At 41.1% G+C, this 22,128-nt stretch overlaps 1 protein-coding gene across 3 annotated transcripts in view; it reads left to right on the top strand.

Annotated features, from left to right (window-relative positions):
• Positions 1-9,243: 9,243 nt before the first annotated feature.
• The window catches only part of JMY (junction mediating and regulatory protein, p53 cofactor), a 90,104-nt gene continuing 77,219 nt past the window's right edge, over positions 9,244-22,128 (top strand). For all 3 annotated transcript variants that reach the window (XM_072606426.1, XM_072606425.1, XM_072606424.1), the window contains exon 1: positions 9,244-10,347. In XM_072606426.1, the coding sequence (XP_072462527.1) occupies positions 9,364-10,347 (984 nt within the window). In that variant the 5' untranslated portion in view covers positions 9,244-9,363. The remainder of the gene's footprint in view (positions 10,348-22,128) is intronic.

Genomic DNA, 22,128 nt, shown 5'->3' on the forward strand with positions numbered 1-22,128 from the left:
TCCCCTTATCCAACCATATCTATTGGCTTTTTACCTCTTCCTCTGCCTTCTTCTACCAAACCCTGTTCTTCATCCACATTATGACATCCAATCCCTTGACTCTTTGATTCTCTCCTAGGTCATCTCCCATGTACTCCCATGTACTAGCCACTCTCTCCCCATCTTGAGCTCTTGGTGACAAATTCATATCTACATTGTCTTACTTCTTTGAATCAAGCCTTGGCCTTGGACCATTCCTCTTCAAACTTCCCATGGCTCCCCCTCATCCCACTCTCTTATGTGAGAATCTTGCCTCATATTTTACAGAAATCATTGAGGCCATTCTCCATGAACTCCTCTCCTCTTCCTCATCTGTTGTCACTCAGGTGCCTTCTGCTACTCTCTCCGCCTTCAGCTCTGTTTCATATGATGAAGTGGCCTTACTTCTTACCAAGGCTAACACCTCTACTTGTTCAAGTGATCCCATCCCATCCTGTCTTCCCCAACAGATTGCCCCCTCTGTCATCCACATTCACTCATTTTCAGTTTCTCCCTCTCTACTGGCTCATTCTCTTCTGCCTACAAACATGCCTATGTGTCTCCTATCATAAAAAAAACCCTCATCCATCCTTCTGTCTCCCCTATCTTCCTACATATCTCTGCCCTTTGTGGCTAAACTCCTTGAAAAGGCCACCAACAATAGTACTTCCACTTTCTCTCAGCCCCTTAAAATGCCTTCCAATCTTATCATTCCACTGAAACTGCTCTCTCCGAAGTTACTAATAATCTTAGTTGCCAAATCCAATGGCCTTTTCTCAGGCTTCAGTCTCCTTGACCTCTCAGCAGCCTTCGACGTTGCTGAAGGTTTTCAGGATACTATTCCTTCCTGGTTCCTTTCCGATGTAGCTGAGGACTCCTCGGTCTCCTTTATGAGATCCTCATCTATGTTACACTCTCTAACCATAGGTATCCCTCAAGGTGCTTTCATGGATCATCTCCTCTTCTCCCTCTATGCTATTTCACTTGATGATCTCATCAGCTCCCATGAATTTAATTCCAATCTCTGTTGATGATTCTCAAATCTACTATTTTGCCCCAACTCTCTTCTGACCTCCAATCTTACATCTCCAGCTATCTTTCAGATATCTTGAGCTGGATGTCCAGGACACATCTTAAACTCAACATGTCCAAAATCTAATTCATACCTAAACTCTCTCCCCCATCCTCTTAACTTTCCTATTACTTCAGAGGGCAACACTATCCTCCCAATTTTTTAAGGTTGCAAACCTAAGAGTCATCCTTGACTCCTCACTATCTCTTAACCTGCCATATCTAATCTGTTGCCAAGGTCTGTCAATTTCACCTCTGTAACAACTTTCAAATATGTCCCATTCTCTACTCTCATATAGCCACCACCTTGGCATACTTTATAACTGGGCTACTGAAATAGCCTCTGGTGGGTCTGCTAGCCTTAAGTCTCTCCCCACTCCAATCTATCCACCAATCATCCACTGAAATTATTTTCCTAAAGCACAAATCTGACCATGTCACTTCCTTACTCAATAAACTCTCTATTACTTTTAGGGTGAAAATATGTGTAAAATCTGCTTGGTATGCAAAGTCCTTCATATCCTAGCCTGCTTCTGCCTTTCCAGTCTTCTTACACCTAACACATACTCTTATCCAGTGACCCTGGCCTCCTGTGCTTTATGAACAAGACACTTCATCTCTCAGCTCCAGGCATTTTCTCTGGTTGTCCACCATCCTGGAATACACTCCTACTGACTTCTCTGGTTTGTTTTCAATCCCAACTAAAATCCCATCATCTACAAGAAGGCTTTCCCAAATCCTCTTGATTCTAGTGCTTTCTCTGTCTTATTTCCTTGTTATCTAGTATACAGTCTATTTGGAGATGTTTGTTTGCTTGTTATCTTCTCTGTAAGCTCTTGAGGGCTGGGACTGTCTTTTGCCACTATTTATATCTCTTGTACTTAGCATAGTATCTAGTACGTACTAGGCATTTAATAAATGTTAATTGATTGATTGAAGTAGCACAGACAGGATTTGAGCCCAGGTCCTCTAATTTCTTACCCAATGTTTACTTTTTGTTTTGTTTTTCCACTGCAAGTCTAGTAATATCCAGACTTGGGTCACTTTCTACTTCTTTAATAAGTACAGATCTCCAATGCTTTGCTTCACTCAGCTCATTCTTGTAGCTAACAAGAGGTAACCACAAATGTACTCATAGGCTGCCTAGCTCCCCAATTTAGTAAACCCCTAATCTGGCAAGTGTACCTGTACTAATACTATCACCTTCACCTGGGATCAGAATCAGACTGCCTTCAAAGTCTGTCTGAAGTCACCCCTGGAAGGCACAGAGGACAAGAGCCTGAGGGAATTTTCCTCTAGAATAGGAGAGCCCTCTCCTGGGGGTATAGGAGGGAGAAGAGTCCTTTTAACTCCACCCAATCTAGACTCTAAAACTAGCCTTTACTGGGATTTTGTGCAATCTAAATATGTTTCTCTACTCAGATGGACTTAGGATACTTCCCCTCCTTCCCTAATCAGTTTTTTCTGGGAGAGGATAAACATAAACATAACATAAATCTCCAGTACTTCAGCTCTATTTTCTTGATTCTTTGGAGGGGGAGAAAAAGAATCTAAAGAGCTCTTAGTCCTGTACGGTAATGTTCTTTGAGAAAACATATACTTTTAAACACATTTTGTATATGTGTGTGTGTGTGTGTGTGTGTGTATTTACACATATTATCAATTTATCTACAGATAACCTTTAGAAGATGTGTACAAAGCTAAATGAGGAATTACAATATTCCATTTTGCTGTGGCTACTTAGTTTAGAAATGCTGTCTTTTTGTGGTTTTGTGGTTTCCCCTTTTTTACTAATATGAGCTCTTTATTAACCGTGTGTTTTAAAGATAGGTAGGATTTGAAAGCAATAGTTTCCTCATTTTGAAGAATACATCATTAGGTTTCATTCAAAGCTTAGACCTGAGATACTGGTAGAGTTTTAAGGTGGAGAAAATGTTTTCTTTTCAAATCTTTTTGGGGAAGTCTCTACTTTTTGAAACTACTGCCTACAGATTTCTCTTATGTTTCTGAATTCTGTGCACAAAAATATCACAGGAAAAAAAGTCATTTTTACAAAGAGTTATAATATAGAACTTGAATATTTTACATTCAATGTGGTCACACTGAGATTTCCTAAACTTCTAAATCTACATACAATAAGGAAGCCCTCTTAGCATGAAGTTCTGTTGCACTACCGACTTTCAGTGTGGTCTAGTAATTGTTGCCACCAGAATAGAAACTTCTGCCCCTTCGCTTACACACACTTAAAAATGAAAAGTGACATATAATCAGTTCCCATCATTGCTCCTGAGTGAATAAAATTGTGGTGAGTGCTCCCTTAGCAAATTACCCCTCCCCAGATCCTCTCACCATATTTTACTTCCACCACATTTAATTCTGACATCTGCTTGTGATTCAGGTAGAAGAGCAAGCATCATAGGAAAGGTACTCTGAATGCAGTTCCCAAATTAGGTAGGCTGGGAAAGCAGTGAGCAGGAAGACAGGCCAAAGAGGATTAATCTACAATCCACACAAAGCATTGCCTTCTTCATGGGGATTGACGACTGTCACCATAGCACCAAGAGAGATTGAACTGCTATCCCTAAACTACAGAAAAACGGATTATTACTGGGCTGGCCCTAGTAGTCATTTAACAGGTTTGAAAATGAAATACCATTCCTTCCATTCCCACAGTGTCTCAGATACTATTACCACATTGACCTTCATCAGAGATTTGGGATTACATATCAAAGAATTAGAAATTTCTCAAAGTGGGCCTTCTCTTTAATCTGTAAACCACCAGATAAGGAAAAGATAAAAGAACAACTTAAATTAATACAGGGGAAAATATTATAGAATGTCACTTTCTATACAGAGGGCATTTTTTTTACATTTGAAAGGGGCTACTTAATATTTTTATTTTATCGTAATGGCAGAGCTTCATTTGGATTTCATACAATACTTCTGAGTGTTAAGTTGTGGGAAAAGGTGACTTAAATGTTAAGGAGAGTGGAGACTAACCAGTATGAGGATCAGCTGATAGAAGTGAGAATACTTAACTTGGGAAAAGGGAGGCTTTGGAGGTTGAGGGAAAGCAGATTTGACTATTTGATGGACTTTGATATGGATGAGGAATTAGACAAGTTTTGTTTAACTCAAAGAGGACAGAACAAGAACCATTAGGTAAAAACTGCCAGTTATAACTAATGATTTTTCTATTTGGGGAAGGCAAAAGCCTAGACACAACACTGATGTATATAAATTGAAGAACATTTTAAATAGCTATCACTATACCAAATACTCAGAATCTTGATGCTACATAGAATGAAATTCTTTAAAAATACAGAGACTACCAGAAAAAAATGAAAACCATGTATAAACAACATGAAGCACATATCATTCCTTTTGTCCCTTCACTGGCTTTGCCTTGAAGATCCTTTCAGGGACTCTACGGAAGATGAGATTACATCCTAATACCTTCATTCAGTTCCAAATAAACCCCACTCATTTTATCCACCCGTACAATAATCCACAAAATAATGAAAAGATAGCAATTAGCAGCCTGTCCCAGGACTATTCCTACATGAACTTCATCAAAATGAAATTGAATGATAATGACAATGTTAATAATAATAATATTTGCTAAGTGTTTTATAATTATCATCTCATTTGATCTTCACAACAAGTAAGTACTGTTATTATCATCCTCATTTTACAGATGAGGAAACTGAGACGAAGGTGAAGTGACTTGCCCAGGATCACACAGCTAGTAAGTGGCTGAGGCCTCATTTGAACCCGGGTTTTCCTGACTCCAGGCCTGGTACTCTGACTGCTACACTAAAACTGGAGAAAAAAACCAAATAACTAAGTGATTAATAATTAGTGAGTAGCTATATAATTGATAATATACTATGTCGCAATTAAAAATTACAATTATATGGAATATATACATTCATTTATTCACCAAATATTAAGCACTATGTACAAGACATTATGCTAGGTTCTTTGGGGAGTACAAAGAAAAGACACGGTCCTTGAGCTCATGGAGTTTACAGTAGTCTAATAGATAGGGACAGCTAGGTGGTGCCTGGGCTTGGAATCAGGAAGACTCATCTTCACCACTTTAAGTAAGACTTCAGAAACCTACTAGCTGTGTGACCCTGAGTAAGGCACTTAATCCTGTTTGCCTCAGTTCATCTGTAAAGTGAGCTGGAGAAGGAAAAGGCACTCCAGTATCTTTGCCAAGAAAACCCCAAAATGAGGTCATGAAGAGTGAGACATGACTGAAATGACTTAACAACAACCAACAACAATAGATATGTGGGCATGTTACTTTAAAACAGCATGCAATAGAAAAAGCAGGACATGATCACAGGATGGGGAACCTGAGGCTTCCAGGCCACAAGTGGCTTTCTAGGTCCTTGGGTGCGGTCTTTTGACTAAATCCAAGTTTTACAAAACAAATCCTTTTATTAAGTGGATTTGTTCTGTGAAGTTTGGATTCAGCCAAAAGGGCAGCACTTGTCTTAGCTGATTACAATTACGTAAATATTTTATATAAATATGTATATATCCATTTACAAACATTAGAAACAATTTACAATTTAAATGAGAAACATTAGAACAATTTATAAAGATTACTCTCTATACTGGGTGACTATTAAGCAGCTAAGGGGAATAGTAGATAGAGCATTGTATCTGGAGTCAGGGTGATCTGAGTTCAGATCAGCTCCAGATACTTACTAGTTGTGTGGCCCTGGCCAAGTCACTTAACCTTATTTGTCTCAGTTTCCTTATCTGAGCTGGAGAAAGAAATGGCAAACCATTCTGTTTTTGCAAAGAAAACCCCAAATGGGAAAACAGAGAGAGACCAAAAAATCACCGACCTGTGATTTAATTGGTCAGTCAGTTCTTGGTATAAGGAAACTCCTAAATGAGAAAAAACCCTCTACCAACACAAGATAGTAGACAATTTAATTTAGTGCTCTTAAGATTATTTTTTTCTCTAAAATTGCTTGAATTCACATATAAGAAAATAAATTAGGAGGCAAAGTGGGGAGGAACTAACTTAGTAATTACATGGAGAGAGATCAGCTAGACCTGTTATAGTTTATTTAGCTTTATCTTGCAATTTTCTTTCATTCTACAGTAATATTGTATGTTGTTCAGTGCCACCAGAGGTAAGAATCTAGGTAGCAATGTTTTGTTTTTGACCAGTTCTGTAATAGCCCATTAGTATTTTGAAAAGTATGCATGTAGTTTGGGGTGTAATATAGACAAAACAGAGTAGACATTATCTTATCCTTTTGTTTTTATAGATTTGACATACCTATGGAGCATCCAAGTAGAGATGTCCAACAGACATTTGGTGACATGGAATTGGAACTTAGGATAGGACTACCTATGGACATTTGGGAGTCATCACACTCATGGGGGTTGTTAAGATCACCAAGAAAGAAAGTGTACAGAGAGAAGGGCAGTTGTCCAGGACTGAGTTGTAGCATAAAGCTATCCTTAGGGAATGGGAAAAGGACGATAATCTTGCAGAAGAGACTAAGAAGGAACTGTTGCACAGGAAGAAAGAGAACTCGGAAGAAGAAATATCAAGAAAATCCAGAAAGAAAAGATTATTTTGGAGGAGGATATAGTCAATAGTATCAAATCATTGACGTGTCCAGAAGAATGAAAACTAAGAAAAGGTCATTCCATTCATCAATTAAAAATGATAAATTCTTCTATATCAAAAGAATAGTTTGGGTGCCCTCCTATGTTTCCATGGTGGCCTTTACCTTGGGGGAAGACATTGTTCTTTTTATACAAGGTGACAGTGAATCCGTTTCAACGTGGCTAACTCTAAATAAGACTGTTCATCTTCACGGTTGTACAGTTAAAAAATCACAGCCCATTCAGGGAGAAAAAGTGGTAGAGTTGAAATCCAGATGTTAGGAGTAAGGTAGAAGAGTACAGAAGGTTTCTCCTATGATCATAGATCCATGGCAAGAAAAAATGGTCTGTCTATCTACCTATCTATCTATCTATCTATCTATCTATCTATCTATCTATCTATCTATCTATCAAATAGATGGTCTATCTATTTGATCTAGTTTGCACATACTGTATTTATTGTCAATATCAATACCATTTCACTGACTTTAAATTTTAAATTTGTTCTCATTGAAAAAAGTGGACTTATGTATGAGGGAGCTATACTAAAAAATATCTAATAATCTGGTCCATTGTATTCTATTCCTGTGGGGCTTTCTGCCCCACAATCTGGAAAACTCCCTGCTAAGAATTACCTTGGTCCCTTTTTCCTCACTGATGCGTATTTTCGTCTCAAGATTTTTACTTCCCTTAAACTGAAAGAACCGAAGGAAAGTTAAAAACCAACATTTTCTACATTCACAATGAACACCAAATAGTACAACTTTGTAAAGGCAGAGATCTGGCCAAAGCTTCCAGATGATTGTAGGAAGGTCTGCCAATGCTGACTTGTTACTTGGAGACCTAAAGATGAATATATTGAATAGGAAATCTGTGTGTATTTTTCAGATGAGGATAAGAATGATTTCCAACATATTGTGTTTCAGCTGTGTATGTAGAAGACCGGAAATACAGACTGGATATTGATGAGATAGGGAGGTCAATTAAAAAAAAAAAAGGGATAAATATTTCCTCCTCTAAAAAAAAGTTGTTATACTTACTTTTTAGTATGACATAGAGATTACAAGCCTAAACTTCCCAGTTACTTTGTATTTAGATTTTTATTTTTACTCTGGAAGCCCTGATAATTTAATAATTTACAAGACTTTTAGGAATTTAAAGACCTCAAAATCAAGTTCACATTACAGTACACAACGATGAAATCTGAAGGCTACAAACTGCACTCTGCACCAAAAGCCTGGAAGACTGCAACATTGTTGCGGCTGTTCAGTTTCATTTTATTAGATGTCTTCTGACATCCTTTGATCTACTTTTGAGGACAAGACAGAGACTAGATTTACTGCTTCTTTGTAACTCTAAACTTAGCACAGAGCCTGGCCTGGCACACTCAATGGAATCCTCGCACGCACTGCCTCTCCTTTGAAATGTGTAAAAAAACTGGGAGAATATTTCCTTTGGTCAGGCGGGTTTTCACCTGAGATTAGTGAACTCGGGTTTTCTAAGACAACATTTTGAAAATACATTTAAACGTAGTTTCCTTCATAATCTGATGTATTTTATTCTATGCATTTAAAAACACTGCTCTGAGAAGGTATCGTAGGTTTCAGAAAAATGCCACACAAAGACTGCGAACTCTTGCCAAGCGCAGCCGACTGCCCGATACGTGGAGCTTCTCCGTCTCCAGGACCAGGCTTGTCCCGGACCCCACCACCCAGCTCCCAAAGGAGCCCCTGACAGGGAGACTCCCAGGTACCACACGAACCTCGGGGACTCCCAGATTTGGTCCAGGAGGCACCTGCCCCACAAGGCAGCTTCTCCCCCGGCCCGCGTCGCTCCTCCTGCCTCGGCAGCCCGCAGCCCGCACCGGGGAGGAAGAAAGGAGCACTCAAATGAGGAGTGAGAGCCCAGGGCTGGGGGCTGGGGGCTGGGAGGAAAGGAGGCGGGCCCAGGCCTGCGCGCGCCGCCGCCGCCGCCGCGTCACCAGCGTGCCGCACGTGTCCGTGTTTACGTCCCTCGTGGAGCCGGACGACGTCAGCAGCAGAATGGTAACATTGTTGCGGTGATGAGGCGGAGAGTTTAGAGAGACGCGTCCGGCTCCGACTGGGGTGGGAGGGGGCCGGCCTTGCGATCGCGGCCGACCGAGCCACCCGACCCCGCCGATCCTCGGGCGGCGGCCGCTTCCAGCCTCTCCCCGGCTTGCTGGGGCGTCCGGACCTCCGTGGGGGCCTCGGTCCCTCGGACGGGAAAGGAGCGGCGAGCAGCGGAGCGGGGGGCGGCGGCGGCCGGAGAGCGGAGACTTGCCGCAGCGGTGGCGCTTGTAAACAGAGCCCGTCACACGTGACCATGTGAACTACCTGCTCGGGCGACGCGTATTGTCTCTCTGGCGGCCGGAGCCGAGCAACCGCCGCCGCCTCGCGCCACAAAGAGCGCGGCCGATCCGGGGCCGCGAGCGCGAGCGCGACCCGGCCTCGCTCCCCCGGACTTCCCCCGGCCTCCTCCCACTCTAAGATGGCTGGTGCTGGCCGGTGAGCGGGGCGGCCGGGCCGGGCCGGGGAGCTTTCGGAGCGGGCCGGGGGAGGGGCAGAGCGGCAGCGGGGGGCCCCGGCCCCGCCGCGCTGAGGGGGCCCCGCCATGTCTTTCGCGCTGGAGGAGACGCTGGAGTCGGACTGGGTGGCCGTGCGGCCGCACGTCTTCGAGGAGCGGGAGAAGCACAAGTTCGTCTTCATCGTGGCCTGGAACGAGATCGAGGGCAAGTTTGCCATAACCTGTCACAACCGCACGGCCCAGAGGCAGCGGAGCGGCTCCCGAGGGCCGGCCGAGGCCGGGCCCCCGCCGGACAGCCCGGGCCCCCGCAGCGCCGGCGGCAGCCCGGGCTCGCGGGGCCGTGGGGAGCCGGCCGGCGGCCGGAGGAGCCCCAGCCTGCGGCGGAGCGCGGCCTGGGCGGAGGGCGGCGCGGCGCGGAGCGCGCACCCGCGGGGGGACGCCTCGCCCCGGGGGCCTGCGGCCAAAGCGGGGGAGCCGGCGCGGGCCCAGGCCAGCCCGGCCCGGAGAGCCCCGGGGAGGCGGGAGCCGGTGCCGGCCGAGACGCCCGGCCCGGCGTCGGTGCGGGTGGTGAGCGCGTCCGGCGCGGCCGCCGAGGACATCGAGGTGCTGGAGCTGGTGAAGGAGGACGAGGCGGCGCCCGCGCTCCTGGAGCTGCCCGAGGCCGAGGCCTCCGAGCCGCCCGAGCCGCCCGCCGAGCTGGACTCGCCCCCCGAGGAGTGCAGCTGGGCCGGGCTCTTCTCCTTCCAGGACCTGCGCGCCGTGCACCAGCAGCTGTGCTCCGTGAACTCGCAGCTGGAGCCCTGCCTGCCGCTCTTCCCCGAGGAGCCCTCGGGCATGTGGACCGTGCTGTTCGGGGGAGCCCCGGAGATGTCGGAGCAGGAGGTGGACGGCCTCTGCTACCAGCTGCAGGTTTACCTGGGCCACGCTCTGGACACCTGCGGCTGGAAGATCCTCTCCCAGGTGCTCTTCACGGAGACGGACGACCCGGAGGAGTACTACGAGAGCCTGAGCGAGCTGCGACAGAAAGGCTACGAGGAGGTGCTGCAGCGGGCCCGGAGGCGCATCCAGGAGGTGAGGCGTGCCGTGGGAGGGGGGGGGGTGCCCCCCAGGAGCGATCGCCTGGCTTGTCACGGTGGCCCTTGGGGTGGCTGCTGGGGATGCGCCCACGTTTTAGGAATGAGTAAACTGAGGCTTCTGTTCGGGGCCAGACATTCTGCGCTTGGGGCGGGGAGGGTGGAGATGAGAGTCCAGATCTATCTCCGCTTCCGGAATTCTGGTCCAGACGGAGAGAGTGCTGGCCCTGCAGGCAGAGGGCCTGAGTTCTTGACCCCTGGCAAGTCACTTAACTTCCTTAAGGGCAAAATGACATTGAAAGTGCCTTTCCAGCTCTCAGCTCAGTCCACTTATAAAGCCTGCTTCTCCCGGCTTTGGGAAGCATCTGCCATAAGGCATTGGTCTGCTTGACAATTCCTGTGTGACAGGGATCCTTTAATGCGGTGTGTTAAAGCATTGAAGTGGGAGTCGGGGCTTAGGTTCTAGTCCCACTTTGGACTGTGTCTAGCTGCGTTGCCTAGTTCAACTCATTTAATTAGTTAATAATTGTTTGTTAAGCACCCGTGTTTGAGGAGGTGCTGTGCCATCTCTCTAGCAGCACAGACACAAAAAGTGAGACACTCTTGTAGGAGCTTATGTCTCTGGGGGAGCGCACAGCATGTTCACGTGCTAGTTAGTAATATATAAGTACATACATAAACACGCAAAATAAATATGTAGTGGTAAGGAGAGGTTCGCTCTCTTCCAGGATCTGGTACTAGTGCTGAGCTGTGAAGGGAGCTAGGAGATTCTAGAGGTAGGGCGTTCAAGGCCTGGGAGGCAAGACTTTTTAAAGGTGTAGAGGTGGACATGGAATGACATTAACCTTCCTAGGCCTCAGTTAGGCTAAAACAATCTCCCAAGAGTTTAGACAGGATACTCCTTAAGTAAAGGTTTCCTCCACCTATACCATTCTCTGTACAGAGGTGATCGATGACAGAACGCTGGCCTTGGTTAGGGGTGACAGATCTGTCTGACCCTGTAGAATATAAGATGCATTCCTGACTTCATCCACCGGTAACTTCCTGGTATCAGGACTTCTTTCCACAAATCATAAGGATGTTCTACAAGGTTGACCACACTCCATATCCATTTTCATTTTTTAACTATTCTATATTAGTTTAGGTAAATGTCTGTACGTACCATACCAGATAATTTGACCATATGCAAAAGAAGCAATAGATGACATTTAATACATATATGCTTTAAACGGTTTTAGAAACTTCAGGAACTTAAAATCTTTTTGAGAGGTTAGTCGGGACTCAGGTTTCAACTGTTCTCTTTTAGGTTGTTGAAGTTTTCAGTTTTAAAGAGATAATAAATCACTAAGAAAGGATGTTGTATTCAGATTTGGTGTAAACATTTTTTAAGTTTGGAAATGTTAGTGTAGAGTTTTGAAACATTTTGTGTCTTGCCAGTAGTATATGTTAGAAATAAACAGGAAAAAGCCTTTAATGGACATGTGTTCTAGACTGTAGGGCATGAAAATTATTCAACATCTGAGCTCTTTTGTGAGATTACATCAAATAGAACTTTGAATTAAATCATTTTAAATTATGAATTCATTTTTTTCTTCTAATGAAAAGTTAAGGTAAATTCTCGAAAGAATTTGTACTCTTTAAATCTTTGCAGTTTACCCACATTCATTTTATCATTCGTACAGCTTGAATAAAAAATGTCTTTGAATTTTATTGTGCTTTGCTATTCCTAGAGGTTACTTTTATTGATATGCTACCTAATCTTGATATGAAGTCAGATAAGACTCATCCTCTCTGCATAATGCACTTTTAAAATCTTTATTAGAGTCAAAAAAGCTTTAGAAAATTTTCTCTTTCATCTTTGTGTTTACAACATTGCTTGGATCTGAGTGGAGCAGTTCCACGGAACTGCTGCATCAACCTCTGTTATTATAGGTGAGTCAGAATTATAAGGCACTCTTTTTGGTAGCTGAATCCCTTTGGATTGAGTCTAAAACAAACTTGGCATTACTCTGAATTTTGTGCTGGATCACGGGCAGGCCCAATTCGTTTATGATGGGACTCGATGTCTTTTCATTTTTTTGTTATTCTTTTGTGACTGGTCTTCTCTTTCTCTGTGACTTTTTTTTTGGTTGCTGGTGTCAATGTGGTGGTTGTAACTATAGGTTTTCGTTGTGTTTTTTTTTAAATACCACAGGACTGACATACTTGTTTTTTTCCTTTAATTCACATCGATATTTTGCCAACTGCTTTTCTTCGAATATTTGTATTTATAATAATTTATGTTTTAAAGATGTAGCTTAGCTATATAAGCTGTTAATGTTCCTTAAGATCAAGGAGAATGTTAAATTTTTATAGGAAGTAAATTTGGGTCAGAAATGAAGCTTGTCCTACATAGATGGGGGCAGTTGAAAGATAAGAGTTTTTTGTTTAGTTCTTTGAAGGAAAGGTGAAATCCAAAAAAGTTAATACATTTTCAGAATGGGATTTATATACTGATTCAAATTTCATTTATGTATTTTTCCTTATGGGGGATATCTAATTTTTTACATTTTGAGATCCTTTCAGGGTTTTTGGGGCTGTGTAAAACAAAATCTAAAATAAGTAATAGGAAGTATCAATTCATAAATTTGATGGACATTAACTATATGAGTAATACTTTAAAAATAGTTGTTTAATATTAAAGTTAAAACACATAATTAGCTGTTTCATCCTTAATTTTAGCTGAAAATGTTCAACTCTTGGAGAAATTATGTACGGACTCTTAATTCTTTGAGCTTGTTTCAGTGGAACCTTTTATGTTCAGTCTTCTACTTGCTTCACGTTTATTGAATTTACTCTTGGTTTTAAAACTAAGTATGATAAGTCACATACGGTCCTTGGATATACACTAGGTAAACAAAGGTACAAAGGTAGTTATTAGCTTAGGTTTTCCTTCCTTCCTGTCCTTTTAGGTCATAGGATCACAGCTCTGAAGGGACCTCAGAGGCCATCTTAACCCAACCCCTTCATTTTATAGATGAGAAAAGTAAGTGTGGCCTGTGGCCCCACCAGGTAGTAATTATCGCTGGGGATTTGGAACCAGGGTCTTTGGACTCTAGAGCCAATGCTCTTCCCACTGTACCATTGTAATTTTAATCAAGCTTAATTATCCTTGAGGCCATGAGAGAGCTAGCTTAGAAGCCAGGAATGACTACCTGAGTTGAAGTTCCACCTCTGCCATTATTGGCTGGCTGTGTGACACCTGGGGAAATAATAACCTACTTGATGCTCTTGGAAATTCTGACACTAAACTGCAGCCTGGATTGGTTGGAGTAAGGTTCCTCACTCCTATGCCATTAAAATCACAGATCCATTATTCCCTATCCCTATTAGTAAGAATTCACAATTTTATAGCACTTTAAGATTTACAATATGCTGTTCTCACACCTCTGAGATATGTAAGTAGTGTAAATGTTCTTATCTCCATTTTGTAGATAAGGAAACCACAGTTCCTCAAGAGGTGCTATCACTTGTAAAAAAGGTTACTCACCTACTACTGAGTGTCCGAATGGTACTTGAACCCAAGTTTGGTGCTGTTTCCACTTCAAAAAGTTGCCCCTCATTTAGATATTTTCTGTTCTTTATCCTTAGTTTTCCCATCTATTTAAGGCTTATTTGAAGACCACACCTATTATTTAAAATGTTCAGTAAAATGGTTGAAGTTTTTTAAAAATAGAATAGTCTGTACAACTAAATTGTGACCTCGAGACCAGTGGTCTTTTCATGGCTTTGTAACCCTTTTCTCCCCCCATAAATTTTCTGAATAGGACTAGACAATCCTGTGAGTAACATTAGTAAATTTAGTAGCTATTAAGTTACAAATACTTTAAAATGTTTTAACACAATTCTAAAATTTGAATTTGGTACAAGCATTTTCTCTTTATGCAAAACTTGTGTAGTAAGAGCAAACTATTCAATAGAAACTTGAGAATCCTTTTGTAATATGAATAATTGAAACTAATGTTTAGTGAGTTTGGATTTTTGTATATCTAGTCTTAAGACATACCAATCAACATAGTAGTTTCATGGTTTTGGAGTTAGGAGACTAAGTCTTCTCATATTGGTTGTATCAGTAATTAAGTTTGTGACTGTAACCTCCTCATGTCTTCATTTGTAAGATATGAAGTGTCTGAACTAAGATACTGTATCTCCCTGGGCAGCTGCTGCAGTCAATAGAACTTGGTACCTAGAGTCAGGAAGACCTGAGTTCTAATCCAGCCTCAGATACTTCCTAGCTATGTGAGCCTGCAGAAGTCACTTAATTTCTGTTGGTCTCAGTTTCCTCAAATACAAATAATAACATCTACCTTCCAGAGTGGGTCTCAGAAGAGGAAATGAGAGAATATTTGTATGCACTTAGTGCAGTGCTTGGCACACATGGAGTAGGTGCTGCATAAAATGCTTGTTCCGCTTTCCTTCCCCACCCCACCCGTGGAAATACATTGTTAGCTCTTGTGGAGGGGAGCGGAGTGTAGCCTCTTTGTATCCCCAGTGCCTCAAACTTACTTAGTAGGTTTGCTCAATTTGACATAATAAAAATATTGTTACATTCTGTTTTGAGTTTATAAAATTCAGATGGAAAATGATGTTGTGGCAGAGCGAAAGGGGCACCAAAATCTAGAATCCGTGTACTTGGTACTGCTTCCAACTTTGGTGAACTGGGGCAAGTTACTCTGTGCCTCATTTCTTCCATCTTTAAGAGAAAAGGGTTAGACTAGGTGACGTGATAAACATCTCGTATAAGTTTATGATCCTAGGTCTTGGTAGCAATTAGCAAGTTATAACCAATTGAAAATAATAGGTTTTATATTAGTTGATTAATTTGTAGTAGCTAGCAGTAAGGTAAATAGGGGAAGCCTTGAATCCTGCTGAGGATTTTTTCCAAGTGGAAATGCTTATGTTCCATGCTAGAGGTGGAATAAATATTTGAAAAAAAAATACCACTAAAATAAATTATTAAAACACTTATCTGAAACTGATGTTTTGGGCATGGATTATGGGGATTCCTAAAGTCACACAGTGTGTTAGTGATGGACCCTAAATTTAGAAACCCAGGTCTTTTGACTCTTAAAAACCAGTGCTCTTTGTACTATACAGTAGTGTTTCCTCCCCCTCTGTAACTAGTTAAAATAATATTGTGTACAAAACAACTTCTCCAGTCTTACATATCTAGTCAAACACATTTCAGGTTATTACTCAAATAACTGAAAAGAAAATGAATAAACACTGTTAGTTTCTTGGTAAAACTCAATTTAAATGCCTGATTAGAGCAAAAAGTTCCCTGTTCCCAAGTATCACACAGAATGGGGCAGTAAGGAAGGGAACAAGCCAGTTGTGTGCTAGACACTGCCTGTATGTGCTAGGCAATGTGCTAAATGCTTCACCAGTATTATCTTACTTTTTAGGGCATCTTTGTTTATTGTTGGAAAAAAGAGCCTAAATTTCATTTTTGGTTTGTCATTCGGGATAGTTTTTGTTCAGTGATTATATTCAGAATTGATTTCACCTCTTCCAAAAAAATTAAAAGTGGAACTTTCAGGCTAAAATTAGGTAATCTATAATTTTTTCAGCTGTTTCTTTGTATAGTATCTCATTGACTATTTATGGAAAAGCATTAATTTCATACTGTGTGTTATTTCATAGTTTTAAAATAGTTTTCCTAGACACATTTTTGATTTCAAAGAAGACAGGTGTCTTTTTTTCTTCCTCAGCTGCTTTCTCTGTTGTCAGCAAGCAGAGCAATTGGGAATGTTCAGCATAATGAAGGAGAAGAGAAGTTGCGCCTTCACTGCAGTATTTATGGAATATTGCTGCTTTAGTTCTGATGCTTCCTAACTTTTGGCATTGATGATATTTATTAAAATTCTCACGTGTGGTTAGGGGCAGATACCACAGACCTCAGCAAGGACAGCGAAGGAAACTCCCTTCACCAAAAAGTCAGAAGGATTTTATGGTCCATTTGTATGGAGGAGAGGGTAGGCAATTGCTCTTCTGTTTCAATTTAAATTATCCCTAAATAATAGTTTTCATGTCTGTGGAGCTTGAAGTATCACAGAGTACTTTTATGAATATATTGGTTCTTCCCAACAGTTTACTGAAAGGTCTCCAGGGTCATAAGTAGCAGAACGAGGAACTCGATCCAGGTCCTCTCTCTCCAGATTTATTGGTCTTTCCAGGCTGCTGTGATGTCTCTCCCAACTGTGTATCAGAATGCTAAAGGATGAAGTAACAGGTGTCGGTTTATAGAGAAGTCCAAAGTACAGTATGCGAAGTTTCTTCTGACTTGGAGATTTCATGATTGCAATTGTAACTCAGAAGTTGGATCTTGAAATAAGTCTGGTTGCCAATTCAGCGCATTTGGTTTGAATTGAGACACCCAAGCCCAATTTACATTCACTATTAGAGCAGATGGAGGAGTCACCTTTGAGTTATTTTCCTTTCTACATTTTGTACAGAGCTCTAGACTCTTAGATAGCAGTATTAGTGTCCAAATCACCCTAGTCATCATACTGCTGGCATCTGAGGGCATCTGAGCTTGAAGTCAGTAACCCGTTACTACTTAATTTCCTGAATGCAGAGGTCACCAGAATAATGATGATAATTTAGTTTTTCATTCAGTTAACTGCATGCTAGAGGCTTGCATTTCTTTATCAGTTTCCATGCTTAGTATTATGGTTCACTCAATTTTTGGCCAGTTATTTAGGATTATTATTAATTTAATTATTTTCCACTAACAAGCATTTTCTTCTCCTTCCTACACCCCCTCCAAAAAAAACCCCACAAAACTAAAAACAGAAACTTCTCTAACTATATAGTCAACCAAAACTAATTCACATATTGGCCATGTCAAAAAATGTGTTTGATTCTGTACATTTAGTCTGTTACTCCACTGATGGGGGTTGGTAGCATTCTTTTATCACTGGTCCTTTGGAATTATGGTTGATCATTCTATTGATGAGATTCTTCAGACTTCCAAAATGATTCATTTTTACGGTATTGTTATAGTATAAGTTATTCTTCTGGCTTTGCTTCCTTTATTCTGCATCAGTTCATAGTATTTCCCCAGGCTTCTCTGAACGTCTTCCCTGAATCTCACTCCCAACATGGTTTGTTCAGCCTTTCGTTGTCCAGGTGGTGGACACATGCCCTGACCAGCTCTTGGCCACCACAAAAGACACGCTCTAAATAGTTGTTGTTCGTATGAGACCTACTTCTAATTCTTGGTCTCTTTGGGACATGGTGATGTTGCTGCCCTAGAGGGATGCATGATTTAGTAGCTTTAGATGCATTATTACTTGGGATTATTTTTGGGAAATTGATATTTGGCTTCTGCACTTCTTCAAATACCTTTTTTCCCCTTTTTGCATCCTTGTCTCCAGGTCATCCTCTGGTCAGTCTTTTTACTGTCTTCCTTACAAGCCTAGATTCTTGGAACATTTGCTGTTTGTTCTTTTAGAATGAGTGTCTTGAAAAGTGTTCCTGAGTCCTTTTCCTAGGCAGTGTAGATCACCAATGATTGATTGTCTTTTTTTTTTTAAACTTCAGATAACTGTTGCCTCATATCAGAGACTATTGTAATTACAGGAAGTTTAATTTGAATCCCTGCCCACCTAGTTGGGACATAAAGCTTTAAGTCAGAATTCATATTCCTGTCTTAAAGGAATTATTGAAATGAAAACTTCCCATTGTTTCCCAGTGGAAAAAACGAACATTATACCTACTTTTAAGTATTTTACAGTATTTAGCATTTCTGTGAATTATTAAACTTGTTGCTTGAAGCATTTTGTTTCTTAGGGTATGTGATTGGCAAAGCTAAGTGGGTTGATCTGAAAGTTATAATAACTGTATTAAAAATTGTCATTTTAAAAGATTCCACCTCATTTTAGAGAAGTAATCAATGAGCGGATTGTGTGTTTTGATCATCTGGAAATCTGACTTTTTTGTTCTGCCTTGTTTATTTCCTCATTCTCATGCTCCCCTTTCTCCCTTATCAGCTACAAGTACTGAATTCTCGTTTTCTCCTCACCTATCTCCCTCTTCAGATACTTTGCTAAAAAGCTTGTTTATTCCATTATCATTGGCTAGTCTGTCCTTTCCCTGACTTGAGAAGGAAAAAATAAGAGATTATTTTTCTTCCTGTCTCCTAATTCTCACCTTTCTCTCTTCCCCTTCTTTCCTTTATGTACAGAGGTACTGTAGACTGTAGGACATCTGTAGTTGATGTGTTACAAAAAGTTTGAGAAGCAACTAGTATAGGGAATAAGAAAGAATAGAATAGGACATTGAAAAGGAGGGGGAAAGCCTGCTTTTAAAGGATCAGTATTATTTAAGTTTGAAAACTGCTTGAGAACAGATAGCCTTTGTGTAAACAGGCAGTTATAAATCTCTGTAGAAGAGCACTCATTTTCAAAGAGTTTTTAATAAACTCCAGTTAGTAGTATCATGTGTATTTCTTAACCATAGTCTACTGCATATTTTGAACTCACTGGTTGTAGCCAAAATTTAAACTAAGGTCCTTTAATTTCTTTTTGTGGGGATTAGGTTCTGTGGTTGCATTTCTCAGTTATTTGTTTTCAATTTTCCTGAGTCTTGGAGACTAATTCACGGTCCATTTGTTCAGCGGCAAACAAGCATTTAAGACAAAATATGACTGGGACATATGTACCGATTGCCTCGGTTCCATGGATTTAGGCACCTAAAAAGAAAAGGTGATTTTAGAGCTTGAAAGGGGGGACTTTCAGTGTCATCCGTCCAACTCTCGTCCTATGGATAAGTGAACCATGAACTAGGGAAATAAAATGTAGACTTGCTCAAAGTGATACAACGCAGTAGTAGCAAAGCCAGTACTTAGAACCTTAAAACCTTTATTATGTCTCACTCCTAGTCTATGTTATATAATCTACTCCTCAGAGCCTAGCTGTATCAGCTGTGTCAAGCCAGTGTTTAAAAGGACAGGAAGAGAAAGTCCGTTTCATATTTGTGTGTTTGACGAATTTAGCGGTAAAAATTGGAGACAATTGAATACTATATACCTTTGTTGGCCTGAAATTAATTCTATCAGTCCCCGTTTGAAGGATTTGATTGCATGTATAATTATGAATTTCTTCTTTAAAATCTGGATGAAATCAGGGAGAATTCCTTGTGTCAGTTGTTTTTTTGATGACTTGTTTTTTTAGCCTATTCTCACTTAAGCCAAAATGGCAAAGAACAATTGTGTAAATTAATTTTTAAAAATAATTTCTAACTTTGGCATCATGCTTGGGATGGGGGAAGGGTCTGGAGATAAAGTAAGGTAATGGAATAGCTTGCCATTGTTGTTGTTTATTTAGGGTCATATTAAAATTAGTTTATATTAAGTAGTTTCATGTCATAAAAAGAAGCATTAAGAGATCATAAAAATGGGAAAGGGTCCCACATGTACAAAAATATTTATAGCAGCACTCTATGTAGTTGCCAAAAACTGGAAGTCAAGGGGATGTCCATCAATTGGGGAATGGCTGAATAAATTATGGTATATGAATGTAATGGAGTACTATTGTGCCATAAGAAATGATGAACAAGAAGACTTCAGAGAGGCCTGGAAGGACTTATATGACCTGATGCTGAGTGAAAGGAGCAGAACCAGGAGAACTTTATGCACAGCAACAACCACAGTGTGTGAGAGTTTTTTCTGGTAGACTTAGATTTTTGTAATAACACAAGAACTTCTGAAAAAAAAAAAATCCCAATGGAGGACCTCAAGGCAAAATGCCTTCCACACTCAGAGAGAGAAATATGGAAGTCACTCACATAATGTAGCAGATCATGTTTGTGTATGTGTATCTGTTTGTGTATCATGTTCTGATTTGTTATACGGATTCTTTCATTTATCTTAGTCTGACTACATAGCATGACTATAGTGAAAATATACTCAATAGGAAAGTATATGTAGAATCTATACAGAATTGTATGCAGTCGTGGGGAGGGAGGGAGGTAGTGGGGGGTGGGTGGGGAGGGATAAAATCGCAATTGTATGGCAGTGATTGTTAAACATTAAAAAAATAAAAAAATTAAAAAAAAAAAAAGAAAAAGAAAAAGAAGCATTAACAATAAGATATTGCCTTTCTTTATATTCTAGCTTTGCAGCTTGCTGTCTTTGTGAATGACCTTAGGCCTTCCTTGTTCCAGATGATAAGATTCTGATTATTGTAATTCCTACATGATGTGATCTATGAGTATTCCCTTGCATACATTGGTATTATGGAGAAATAGCCAAGAGTTTTTCTGAATGTGAGATTAAAAGTAGTCTCTGACATAGAACTGTTAGTTATTCCTGATCAGCCTCTCCAGTGCTGTTTGTGGCTTCTTTCATGTCCCTGCTGTTCTGGTCCAGGAAAAGTCATAGCTACTTTCAGACATCACTCCTGCTGCACCCACTCCTTCAGTCTTTCCACCTTTGAGTTTCATTCTGTTTCTTTAAATGAGCCCTTTTAATTGCTTATTGGATCCCTTGTCTTCCTCTTTCTTTTTAGATGTGGAGTACCTGACTTCATCATCTTCACCTCAGCCCATGCCCTTATTAACTTACATCCCTTCTGACAAACAGCATTCCTTATACATTTCCCATTATTCATATCTTCATTATACCTCATCATCTGTAACTGTTGTCTCCATGAGCTCCTTGGAAGGTAGATAGGTGGGTGGCACAGTAAACAGCATTTTGGACTTGAGTCAGGAAGGCCTGAGTTCACATTTGGCCTGACACTTAATACCTTGGTGACCCACAGTAAGTCATCTACCTTCTATATGCCTCAGTTTCCTTACCTTTAAAATGGAGATGATGATAGCCTCTGCCTTCCAGGGTTATAACGCTTACAAAGCACTTGCAAGCCTAAAATGTGGTATAAATGCTAGCTACGTCATTAGAGGCGTTGTGCCTTTGTGGATATGGTTGCTGTCCTTTGTTCTCAGAGAGGACCAGAAGGACATCACTGTGTCAGGACCAAGGTACCTTGTGTCCAGCTGTAGCTGATGAGACCAGTACGAGTTCAGACAGCTCTACCATAGAACAGGCACCAGTAATTCATATGAACAGTTAGAGTGGAGACAGATCTACTGTAATTCTGCTTTGCTTATAGAGCACAGCACCATCTTTGATGTAGGTGCACCATGCTGGGCGGTCCTGTGCCAGTGTCTCCTATGTCTCACAGTTGGTCCAGAGTTCTTCAGAGACACCTTGAGAGTGGCCTTGTATCACTTCTGACCTCCATCTGAGCACTTGCCTTGTGTGAGTTCTCCATAAAATAGTCCTTTAGGCAAATGTATGTTTGGCCTTCTGACAACATGGCCAGCCAATTGGAGTTGTGCTCTCAGTTGCATGGTAGAGTTTGAATGCTTGGCAGTTCAGCTTGAGAAAGGACCTTAGTGTCTGGTACCTTATTTTAGTGGATATGAACCTAGACCTGGAGTTAGAAAGTCTGAAATTAAAAGCCCACCTCTGATACTTAGTAGGTTTGTGACCATCTTTAACCTTTCTGAGCCTTAGTTTTCTCATCTGTAAAATAAGGACAATGATAATACTTGTGCAACATAACTCATGGGATTATTTTATTATGAGGCTCAGCTGAGATAATGCATACAAAGGGTTTTGTAAACTTTAAAGTGTTATGTAATCCATCCTTTTGTGTCTCTGCCTCATTTTTTTTTTAAACTTTTAAATGAATGTCAGCAGGTATGGAGTTGCGCTCTGCAAAAAGAGTTC

The sequence above is a fragment of the Notamacropus eugenii genome, chromosome 4, assembly GCF_028372415.1.
Source record: "Notamacropus eugenii isolate mMacEug1 chromosome 4, mMacEug1.pri_v2, whole genome shotgun sequence".
Taxonomy (NCBI): domain Eukaryota; kingdom Metazoa; phylum Chordata; class Mammalia; order Diprotodontia; family Macropodidae; genus Notamacropus; species Notamacropus eugenii.